This window comes from Hydra vulgaris, chromosome 11 (assembly GCF_038396675.1).
Source record: "Hydra vulgaris chromosome 11, alternate assembly HydraT2T_AEP".
NCBI lineage: Eukaryota > Metazoa > Cnidaria > Hydrozoa > Anthoathecata > Hydridae > Hydra > Hydra vulgaris.
In genome coordinates this window covers 19,474,755-19,488,067 of record NC_088930.1, presented here as the reverse complement: position 1 = coordinate 19,488,067, position 13,313 = coordinate 19,474,755, and the positions used below count along the sequence as shown (strand labels likewise).

Sequence of the window (13,313 nt, the reverse complement as noted above, 5' to 3'; positions counted from 1 at the left end):
ATTGGCTCTTACTCCATTATTTTCATTTCCTTCTTCAATAATTTCTCAAAGTCAAAACAATCAATATTTGGCATCTTCTTTACATTTTTTGCCCAGTTTTTATTCTCTTTCTTCGTATTTGATTTTCTAATTCTTCTTTCAGCAATTGAATAGTAGGACTAAGTTGTTGAGAATCCTCAACAGATTCTTCATCTTCATTTTCTTTAATTTTATAAACTCTTGTCAACGGTTTTTTTATTTTTTCACGAATAACGGTTTTCTTTGGTATTGAAAATATGTTTTGATTTTTTTAAATTCCTTTTTTGTATATTTTAGGATTTCGTAAGTAAATTAGTAGACAAGTTAAATTATTGTTACTATGTTGTATAAATCTCTAATGCAGTGGATCATCTAAATCAATGCTAACTCAATATTGCTAATCTAACTTATCTTACATAAATCAAAAAGTTGTTTCCCCAGTGATGAGATTTGATTCTCTTCTGCATAATACTTCAAGATCAAGTTTCAATACTACAAAACAAAGTATTAAATCATTGATTTGAGACCATCATTGTTAAACCTATTTCTGATGCAATGTCAATTAGAGCTTTTGGGATAGGTAACTTTAGTTTATAAAATTGCCCAACATATCAAACTGACTGTTTCACCTTGTCTGACAATTTTAACTTTTTGCCTTGTTCTTGTAGGATATACTATTGTAAATATATATTATTTTTAACAGGAGACTTTTTAAAGATTTTGACTAGCTTTTCTTAACTTTAATCTTTGTAATTGCTAACAAATTTAGCAGATGGTTGATCCAAAAAAATTGTCAAGTTGTAGTCTTTATGTAAAACTTAATCACTATCAGTAATATCTTGGTCATTTTCTTCTCCTCAGTTTTCATACATAGTCAACAGTTCTTCAATTTATCTTCAAGGTATCAATAACCGCATGTCATCAAATGTTATAGAAAACTTTTGGTTTTGCTTCTTTAGTGTTACAAATTCTTTCATTATGAAGGCTTTACTGATTCTGAAATTTTTTTTACCATTGATCTAATTATATAAGATAAAGAAGAGAGCCAAAAAACACACTTTGAAAAAAAATACAGCAAATCTGAAGATATGCAGAAACTATTAAATGTGAAGCCGTCTTTAGCAAACATACATACACAACACCATTTTTTCCATAGAAATTTCTTTAACAAAAATGCATTAATTTTTCTGATCTTTTTTTATTCGAATCACTGTAAATTGAAGTTATGTCTTACAATAAGACTTATTGTAAAACATTTGATTTTAAATCGACACAATATTTAGTCTTTAAATGTATTAACCCTTTGTCAACCTTTGACTAATTTTTAAAACAGCTGAACATGTGCTTTGCATTTTCACCTTTATCACCATTTTTTTAATAATTCCAAATTGTTTTATTTTGCAACATACTTAGTAGGTAATTTTATTTAAATATTAATTTGGAATGATGCTAAGCAAAGGTAAATACGCCATTTCAAAATATGATTAAATATTTAGGTTTTGGAAAGTAGCATGGCATATTTTTCTCAACAGGCTGCAAGTATGACAAATCTGAAGGTTAAAATCATATTGACAAGGTGGAATTGCCTAAGAAAAACATTCTTGGGCAACATCCAGTGATAAAAAGTAAATTATTTCATACAAAGCTACTAAAATAAGTTTTTTAATTGTATAAAGTATTGCAAAGAGTGGTAAACCTTTATCAACTGGAAATTTAATAAACTTTCAGAAATAAAAATGTGGTGTAGCTACAAATGGGATAAGTGCACTAACAGGAAGAAAGGATACCTAAAAAATTTGTAATATGACCATAAATCTCTAAAGCTATTTTAGCTATTTCACCATATAAAAGTGGTTTTCACAACTCCAAAGATGACTCAACAATAGCAATGTTTTATGATTTCATATGTATCAAAGTGCCCCACTCTCTCCTATGAAATATACTTAAAAAAAGTTGTCAATTTAATGTTAAAATAGGAATTAACTGTTTTTAAAAAACAATGGACGTCAACACAAGTTTGAAGTTGACACAAATGACAATTTTTATTAAAAAGTCCTTTATATCTATAAATTTTGAAATAAAAAATTAATAAAAAAGCCCCCCTGGTGTCGTTGCCCCTGATATATACATCAGCCCTAGGAATTAGGAATGACATTCAGTAATGCTGACCTGACTGCTGACCTGACATTGTTTGAGAATTTTAAAAGAACTTTAAAAGAAACTTATTTTTATTTGCTGTTCCAAATAAATTAAAAATGACATAACAAAATTTCATTTAAACTTTAAATAAAATAATTAAAATAAAAACAGCAAAACAAATATTTTATTTAAATTCTAAAATAAAATAACTAAAATAAAATGGCAAAAATGTTTGTTTTAATGTTGTGTTAAATAAATTTATTTTTATTTTAATTACTTTATTTAGAATTTACCACCCGATCCTTTTATAAATTCTAAATGAAATGATAAAAAAAATTTATGCTTAAAATAATTTGATGCTAAAAGTTTGTAAATTTGTTAATTGTATGTTTTTAGGAATTATTTGAAATAATACAGATGTTAGCTTATTTTGCAATTTAATTTTAGACTGTAAAACTAAATAAAGTAGTTTATTAAGTATAAAGATTTTATACTTAAAGATGATGTTTGATATATATATATATATATATATATATATATATATATATATATATATATATATATATATATATATATATATATATATATATATATATATATATGTATCAATCTTGGTCAGGAAGGCATGTAATCACACATCTTTATGTGTGACTACGCAAATAATACTTTGTTTTAATGATTTGACCATAGCTGTTAACATGTTTTGAAAATTTGAACATTTAAAAAAGGCGCTAAAAAATTTATCTAGTCTACACATAATAAAAAATTAAAAAGAAATTAACTAAAACTAAAAAACAAAAAATAAACATACAAATAACAAAATTAAAGCTTTAAAAACTAAAACACTTAAAATTATTTAAATAAAGTTTTCAATCAAAATAAAAAACTTCAAACTTTTTCTATTAGCATATGTTTTTATAATATTATAGAAACCCATATAAATAAAGTAACAACTTTGGTTGTTTGAATAATTGTTTAATAAATAGGCACATTTGATTTAAATTATAGTTTGTTTTTTTTTGTTTTTTTGTTAATTCACCTCCTCAAGGCTGAGATGGCCACTACAGACGAGGAGGCTACTCATTTGTGGTATAACCCTCTCTCAACTCTATAACTCTGAAATACGAACCTTGACAAACAAGGCCGCTGTGCGGAAAAATGAGTTGTTCTTTTACTTACTTACCCTTACCTGCTTACTTACCTACTTACTTTACTTACTTACCTTTACTTACTTACCCTTACTTACTTACCTACTTACTTGCGTGGAGAAACGAGTTGTTCTTTTACTTACTTACTCTTTGACTGCGATGAGCCACTATCGTGACTTTTCTGTTGAAATATGGCTTTTAAAATGATCTTTAAAACTACGACTTTAACATTAATATATTGGTTTCAGTAATGAATAAATGGTACCAATAAATGATGCACAATTTTTTCAATCTTTTGATATATTATTTATATATGTTTTATTGTGAAAACAAATGATTTTTGTTTTTTATTGATTTTAATTTTTCTAAAAATCTTTTTAGTTTAATTTTTCTAAACATCTTTAAATTTTATCGCCCAGTCAAAGGGTTAAAAATAGTAAGTTTCCATACAAATACAGGATAGTAAATACTTTCACATTAAAAAAATAATTACTTCTAAAAAATATATTAAAGAGACAATCGTTTAAATTAGTTGTTTATAAAATCGATAAATTTTTTTAAATACAAAAAATTAATGTTCATTAATTTAGGTTTACTAACTTTAATGATTTTGTGTATTATCTTTAATGATTCTTATATAAAGTTCATTAAAAAGACTATCGTTGTCTAAAAATGTTGTTGTTTATAAATTTAAAATAAATTTATTTTAAAAAAATATCATTTAAAAATGCATACAGATATAATTTATAACACAGATTAAAAAAAATTATATGTATCTTTCATTGATACAAAATTCTCCTCTCGCCCAAACTCTTCTAAATTTTTTTTTAAATATTTTAGATATATACTGCATATTGCTCAATGGAGCAGTACTTGAAAGAACCTCTACTTGCAAGTCATGAAGACATGTTTGATTACTGGAGGAAGTCCAAATTTCTTAATATCACAAAATTAGTACAGAAATATTCAGGGACGCCTTTATGTACAGTGTTTTCCGAGAGGTTATTTAGTACTGGGTGCTTATCTGCGACTGGACAAGAAGCAGGTTAACTCTGGAATGAGTGCAAATGCTTGTGTTTTTGAACAAAAAACTGTTGTTTCTTAACTACCATTACTAATGGTAGTGACATATGTAAGTGCTGAAAAGACAACATTCTGTGATCACTTATGATTACTTATGACTATTATTATTTGTTTCTTATTAATAACAAGTTCTATATAAACATCCTGTATATTGTTAGTTATTTATTATCATGATATTAGTTAAGTTGCTATTATTTCACAGGGCTGACAACACAGTCTTCAAAGTGAAGGGGAGGGGCACAATATCTCATCAATTAAAAAGTGTGGGAAGAGTGTGCTTTCAGGACCCCAGGTGTCATCAGCCCTGTTTCACCTCACCAATATAATTGATTTCAATGTTTTTACTTTTAAAGTCTGTGTAAGTATTAAATTAGCAATGCGTTAAATTAATTTTAAATGCTTACTAAACCATCAGGTATCATAATTATTTTAAAATACTTTAACCACATGAACTAGAGTGGCTAATACTGTTATTTACAAAAAAATATTTTTGTGATCAAGCCTACAATAACCACCAACTGGTACAAATGTCCAGTATCTACCAAAAACTACAATAAATATTGTTTTTGAGTTTCGTTCTTTGTCAGTGCACAATTGTAGTTTTGGATGAGGGTAATGCCTCACTCTGCCGTGTCATTAACAACCTTGAAATGGTAACATTCATGTCCTAGAATATTGCATCATTGGACCATAGAGTAGGTAGCTTCAATATGAATGATTAAGCCTCTTCTTTTCCATTTTTTGATAGCAAATCAAAGAATAACATTAACCTGCTTGTGACGTATTCTGACAAAGGGCTGTTGTGATCAAATAATGATCAATAATTTCTTAATATGACAAAACTAGTACAGAAATATTCAGGGACAAAATTTTTAATCTATTGACAAAACAATACTTAAGGATTTCAAAACTATAAAAAAATAAATTAAATTATTTTTATTAAATAAGCTATCATTAGTTTTTTGTTATATTTGATTTTGTATAAATTGAATATTATTATAAATAGAATTCAATATAATGAAATTATTTACATACGTGTGAGATAATCATAATGGCACTTTAATCTCTAATTATTATTATTATTATTATTGTTATTATTATTATTATTATTATTATTATTATATATATATATATATTTAAACAACTTTAAAAAGTATTCTACACAATAGAGTGCTCAATGTTCTTAAAAGAACAGAGCAATTATATTAGTAGTAGAAGTTAAGTGATATATATATATATATATATATATATATATATATATATATATATATATATATATATATATATATATATATATATATATATATATATATATATATATATATATATATATATATACATACAGGGGCTATTCTAGACCATTTTCAATAGTGTCAACAATAATTGGGCATTTTTAAATTTTGAAAATATGTCAAAAGCCGTGGTCAAATCATCAAAACAAAGTATTTTTTGCGTGGTCATATAACTGCACGCTATTGCACATTTTCCTGTGAAACACTGATATATATATATATATATATATATATATATATATATATATATATATATATATATATATATATATATATATATATATATATATATACATATATATACATATATATATATATATATATATATATATATATATATATATATATATATATATACATATATATATACATATATATATATATATATACATATATATATATATATATATATACATATATATATACTGTATATATATACTGTATATAATATACATATATATATATATATATATATTTATATATATATATATATATATATATATATATATATATATATATACATATATATATATATATATATATATATATATATATATATATATATATATATATATATATATATATATATATATATATATATATATATATATATATATTATAGAACTAGCAAGTAATATTAACAAGAGCTTCTTAATTACATCATACATAAAAAAAGTAATACAAAATCTCTTTATTAATTGGCGATATAATACATAGATAGGTTATAAAAATCTTACATCCAATTAACCAAATAATTAAGACAATAAAAAATGTAATTTTTATGGAGTTTTATGAAGCTAAAAACCCAAACCTTCAATGACAAATTTCTTTTGTTTGTTGGTACATTGCGCACTTCAAGTTGAGCAGAAATATTTATAGTGGCTGTTCTAAATGATGTATCAGTGACATTACCTCCTCTGGGTTTATGCTTTCCAACTTTAAATTTTACTTTATTAAAGTCTGCAGTTTTTTCTTTTTTTTTCTTGGACTTCACCATTTCAAATTAATCTAAAAAAAGTGTATAGGTATGAAAATTAAAGTCTTCTAGTAATTTTTTTAACTATATCTTGAGCTGTTAGGGTTTCAGTAGGGTAAGTGTGGAATATATAGACAGTGCTGGCAATATGGACATGGCATTAAATAATATAACTGGGTGCTTGTCTTTAAAAATTTTTACTTAAATAACGTTTTATATACAAGATTAAAAAGATCGTAGCCATCCAGGAAAGTTTGACATTCAGAAAACTATTGAAGGTTTCAAGAAACGTTCTTCTTTCAAAAATAGATTTTAATAGAAAACTTTTTTCGAAGGTTAGCAAAACTTAGCTTAGTATTTTATTTGGTCATTTCACTATGAACTTAAAAGTATTCTATTAGTAATTATTAGCTATTTACTTTATGAAAAACATGTACAAAAATCAAATAATTTGCTCTGTAGCTGTAAGTACAATTAAATTAATGTAATTGTAAATAATGTTGAAGAACTTTTTTGAAATGCACCAAATGCCATTTAAAAAAAGTATTTTTATGACTATAATTTATTAATAGGATATCTTGTACTAACTAATTAATGTTGTATATGCATGTTGTAATAACTAATTAATGTATAATTTATATCATTACAAGCTTTGTTTAGTACTTAAATTTATATTTTTGAAAACCCTAATTTAAATAATAAAAAAAAAAATTGAAAATTTGTTATTAATACAGAATATGCCAAGAAACTTAAAAGTGGGCAACAAACAAAAATGAACTAATGGAAACAACATGGTCTCTAGCAGCATTGCAGAACCCTGTGAATATGTGGAATATGTTGTTGTAGTCAGCATTTTACACAGATGTGCATTATAAACATTGGTATTTCAAGATTTACTTTGCTAAAGAAAGTTGGAAAAAGAAAAGATTAAACAATTAAGTCGAAAAAATACATTGAATGATACACAAGAGGAAGAATTAACTGATGTTATTCTTGACATGAAAGCAAAATTATACAATTTAACAACAGATGAAATTAGGTCTGTTGTATTGCAAATGGCATCAAGGCTTAAGGAAAAACTAGTTATACCACAAATTTGATATTGAGACTTTTAAATCTTAACATAAGCCATAAGTTATTTAAATTTAGTGAACTCAAAAAACAAAGTTAGTAGAGCAACTGAAGAGTAAGAAACAAAATCTAGTTCGATATGTCCATAATATTTATTTTCTCAATATTAATAAACATTTTTAATTATCAAAACTTATTTTTATTTGCTTTATTTTTTATAGAGATTAAAACTGTTTGTAATTTCAAATTTAATTTATGAAGTTTATATTCATCATTTCAAAAATATAGAGAAAATTTAAAAGGGTCTCCATATAACATGCAGTTAACCTTAAACAGCAAGCATGCTCAGAGTTATTTTTTATAACTTGCTTTTTTTTATTTAAATTACAAAATTTTTAATCTATTGACAAAACAATACTTAAGGATTTCAAAACTATAAAAAAATAAATTAAATTATTTTTATTAAATAAGCTATCATAAGTTTTTTGTTATATTCGATTTTTTATAAATTGAATATTATTATAAATAGAATTCAATATAATGAAATTATTTACATACGTGTGAGATAATCAAAGTTAACAAATGTTATCAAATTTACAATTTTTAACCTATTTTTACAACATCCATGAGTATGAGAGCCAAATGCTTACATTTACTGGCTATCAATTATTTGATATCATTCAATTTAATCTAATCAGTTTTAAATTTAACATAAAATTAATATCATAAATTTTTTTTAGCGAAATTAGCCATAATATAAAAAATATAGTATCTATATCTATAAATAACTTAAACAAACATAAAAAAGCTTTAAAATAGCATAAATAAGCTATAAAACAGCATAAATAAGCTACAAAATTAGCTGGGCCTAATTTTGTAGCTTATTTATGTTATTTTATAAACAACATAATAACTGTCATAAATAATTTTTATAAGACTGGCTTCAGTTTTAAGCTCATTATAGTAATTTAGTATTTTTAAAAGCACTCGTTTTCCAAAGTTTTCTAAGCACTAGTTTATATTTGTTACTATAGTAGTATTTTAAATTTCCTTAGGGGATTTTAAATTTCCTTTAGGTTCGGCACATGGCGACTTGAATTCCATTTTTTAAAAACCACGGTTAACTGCGGGTTTCCGTTCTTCTTTGTAAATAATAATAGATAACAAAACTTTTTTTTTTTTTTTTTTTTTTTGTAATTTATTTTCCAGAATAATATGAACAAGGTAGATTTACAATGAATGTATTACTGGTAGGACTTCCAGAAGATCACATGATCTTATCATGAAGCCCTTTACAATCTATATAAAAAAAAATGGTACATTAAATTACATATGCGTTATAATACTCTTCAGATGTTAAGCAAGTTTTAACATAATATTTTATAATATAGGTATATAACATTCTCAATATTGAATAATATTATAATATAAAGTATTCAATATATGTTGTATAAATTATATTCTTTATACAGTAAACAAAAATAATGTATTAAATCATATTAACTTGAAATACTAAAAATAGATGAATATAATTTGTGTTGAAAATATTATTTCTTTTAATTTCTTTTTAAAGGAAGAAAAAGGACCACTTGAAAGAAAAATCAAAGTTAGGTAATACTATTTTATTCCAGAGAAATGGACCACGATAAGAAATACAAAACTAGTCAATTTTTGTTTTGCAAAATGGCTCTTGAATATTTTTACTACAACGAAGTTCATATTTGTTTTTGGATTTCAAATTATAGAGATTTATAAATACACTAGGAGATACATTTTCTTTACATTTAAACATAAAACATAAAGTATTAAAAATATTTAGTTCGTATATATTTAAAACTTTCATTTCTATAAGAAGTGGTGTTAAGCTTGAAAAACGATTTGCAAAATTAATTATGCGAGCTGCGTGTTTTTGATGCCGAGAGAGATTTAAGTTTGGTTTTGTGAGCGCTTCCCCATATAATATTAGCATTGTTTATATGGCAATGAATAAATGAATAATATAGTTGAGTTAGTTGGTGTTTATTTAGTATATATCTAGCTTTATATAGAATTCCAATGCATTTAGCAACTTTCATGGAAATATTATCAATTTGTTGATTCCAAGATAAGTTTTCGTCTATCATAACTCCTAAGAATTTTGAAACTTTTTCTCTTTTTATGATTGTATTGTCAATTAATAAATCAGGCAAGATATTTTTGATTCTCTTTTTTTTAGAGGTTAGGTAAAAAAGTAAAAAACAATTTATTTTTTCTAAACCAATAAGATATTCTTTTTAGTTCATTATTCATTTTATTAAAAAGTATATCTATGTCTTCGTGCGACTGAAATAAATTCTTATCATCCGCAAAATTTACGGTCGTTAAGTTAGAAGCTTTGTAAAGATCATTTATGTATAATAAAAATAACAGTAGCCCAAGTATGGACCCTTGGGGGACACCACATGTTACATTCGTTATTAAAGATTCTTTATTATAAATAAATTGTTTGCGATTACTTAGGTAGCCTTTGAACCAATTTAGAGTTTTATATTTTACACCATAGCTCTCCAGCTTTTTAGTGTTCAGTAGAATTGTTTTTTTGAAAACCAAATTGATTTTTGTTATTATCAATAAGATAAGTGTATATTCTGCTATACATTCTTCTTTCTAATATTTTTGAAAAGACTGGTAGAACTGAGATAGGACGATAGTTTGTTATATTGGTATGATCATCTGTTTTAAAGGTTGGAGTTATTTTTGCTATTTTCAAACTATCTGGAAAAGATCCTTGAGTAATAGATGCTTCAAAGACTTTGTAATAGATATCTTTGATCACATTAAAAGAGTCAATTATAATATTTTCACTTATATTATTAGGACCAATTGTTTTATTCCTTTTTAATGAATTAAATCCTATTACAAATTCATAATAACTTAGATTTGAAAAATTTATAGTTGAATTAAGTGACGGTATAAATTCGTCAACAGAGTTGTTGTCTACATAAGGAATCTTATTTGATAGTTTATGTCCGATTGTTGAAAAAAACTTATTGAATTCGGCAGCGATTTCATTTGAATTCGTGACTAATTTATTTTCTACTTTTATAGCATTCGGCATCGAACTTGTTTTATGTTTGCCAGTACTGCCCTTTTTATGTTTAAACGTTTTAACATTAAGTTCAGTGACGTATTGATATTTTTCGCGGCCTGGGGCACTAATCCTTTAAACGCCCTCTTTTACAAATAACTGTATTTTTGATATGGGGTGATAATTAAAAAAAATTACGTGCAGGTTCAACAGATAGAGATAGCCCTTTTTAATGCTGAAAATGATCTCTCAGCTGAACAACTGGAAGCTGGGCAGCATAGATATATCATAATTGCTATATCTACTTACAGTAGATATAGCATTAAAGATAGTTATATTGTTCTCGATGTTTATCAGTTCTGATCATTTTACAAACATCTACTATAGTTTTAGATCTTATGTTTTCAATTAAACTTATTATATAACTTTTGTATGCACTCGTTAGTAAATGAAGTCGAAAAACCATTTTTAGTTATATATTTTGAAGTATTTCTGCTTTTTTGTAAACTTCTGATGCTGATTTTTTTATTACATTAAAAAAAAAGTTAAGTTTTTTATTGGCTTCATCATAGCACAATTTTCTTTATTCTAGTTCAGAATGTGGTTTATTTATAATAGCATAATATGTGGCAATCGTTAAATAATTGCATATAATGTGATAATCCTTAAATAATAGCATAACATGTGGTTATCCTTAAAGAGTCTCGAATTTCAAAGTTTATTTCTCCTTCTCTTTTTTCATCTGCAGTTAATTTTCTTTTTCTTTTGCGTTTTTTTCATTATGTGTTTTGTCTAAAACTGATCTACAACTGTTTCTAAATCAATCTAAACTGACTGCAATTGTTTATTAGTTTTGCTAAATCTTACAAATATACCACATTTTAATGTGACCATTATAACCGTTTCAAGATAATAAGTCTAATTTTAGTTATAGTTAATTAGCTTCTGATCATGTGATTGACTTTTGTGATTTATCATCTTAAAGACAGTGCATTAATTATTTAATTCCAATTTTTTTTTAAACTAATACAAGCATCAGATCTTGCTGACCACCTGGTATCTGAAAGCTTTTTAATTGATACGTTTTCAGTTTTAATGAAATTGTTCTGAAGTAACTCCCATCTATTGTAGAAGCAGTGAAATATTTATATTTAATATTTATAGTTTAATATTTATAGATACTTTGAAGCAGAATAAAAAAATTCAGAAGCATTTTAAAGCAATTTAAAGAGTTTGCCAAGCATGGTACAAATGCAGCTCAAGATTTAACTTCTTTAATGCGAGCTTGAAGCCCTATACACCTACCAGACATGTTAAACGCATTGTCGTAGCTTTGATCACGACAATTATTTATACCTAATCCATGCGGTTCTAAAACTAAAAAATATAGCATCTACTAATTCTTCAGATTTATGACCAGAATTGGGAAAAAACCCTAAAAATCTTTCTACTGGACAGCCATTCTTTTGAACATACCTAAAAATGAGTACAGTTAATCTACATGGCTAATATCAGAAGTAGAATCAATATTGATGGAAAAATATTTAGCCTTTTGTATTTCTTTCACTATTTGTTGTATAAAATTATCCATCATTATGTCTATAAACTGCTCATATATATTAAAAGATAGGTGCAATCCTCTAAAAAAGATCCTGTAAAAAAGGATCAAACTGAGCAAAGTGACTTTTTTTTTACCAAATCTTCGTTTTCGCATGAATAATTCACGCATAATTATGTATAATTTCTATGATTCGATCTATGATTTGGACATGAAAGAATATAAAAATTTTCGTGGTAATGATATAAAATAACTATTTTAAGATTTTCTACCACTCTAGATTCTGCCATTCTGACGGCTGGCACCCTATCAAAACTTGGCGCCCGGGACCCAATTGATTCATCAATTAATCTTGATCTGAATTTTTTGCAGAAACTGGTGCAGGTCGAAAAAACGCGTTTGACATTAGTTGACATGGGTTTTAAAGAAAGAGTCGCATTGTAGATCTATTCAAGGTTTTGTGTTGTCTTGCCCGTTTTTTGGTAGAGTAAATACTCTTGATTAAGCCATTTCAATTGATCAATAAATCAGTGCAAGTACGTGATTATCTTAATAGTGCTTTTAATATATCCTTAAGGAATTTAAGAAGACTCAGTCTCCACATTATCCACTATCCATTATAGCAGTCTCTGCTAATAATTCAGCTTCTGCTACTGTCTTGAAAACAACCCATATTTCAGCCTCTGTCGCTGCTTTGAACACTACCAAAATCTTAGCCTCTGCTGCTGTCTCGAACACTGCCGACATTTCAGCTAAAGCTTCTATTACTTTTTTAGCTAATAATACTAAATCGAATATAAAAAAAGGCTTAGTTTGGCAATGTTACTAACGTATATACATTTGGTAAAACAAGCTTAGCTTTTTCTTTGCACCATTTAATGCCAGTCTGAAAGCAGAAACCAAAAAAGCGAGTATCAAAATTAAGAAGAAAAAAAACAATTTTTGTTCACCTTATTTTATA

At 25.6% G+C, this 13,313-nt stretch overlaps 1 protein-coding gene across 1 annotated transcript in view; it reads right to left on the bottom strand.

Annotated features, from left to right (window-relative positions):
- Window positions 1–8,673, bottom strand: part of LOC100205270 (testis-expressed protein 10 homolog) — a 65,942-nt gene extending 57,269 nt beyond the window's left edge. The window contains exon 1 of the mRNA XM_065810380.1: window positions 6,492–8,673. Coding sequence (XP_065666452.1) covers window positions 6,492–6,677 — 186 coding nt within the window. The 5' untranslated portion in view covers window positions 6,678–8,673. The remainder of the gene's footprint in view (window positions 1–6,491) is intronic.
- Between the last annotated feature and the right edge of the window lie 4,640 nt (window positions 8,674–13,313).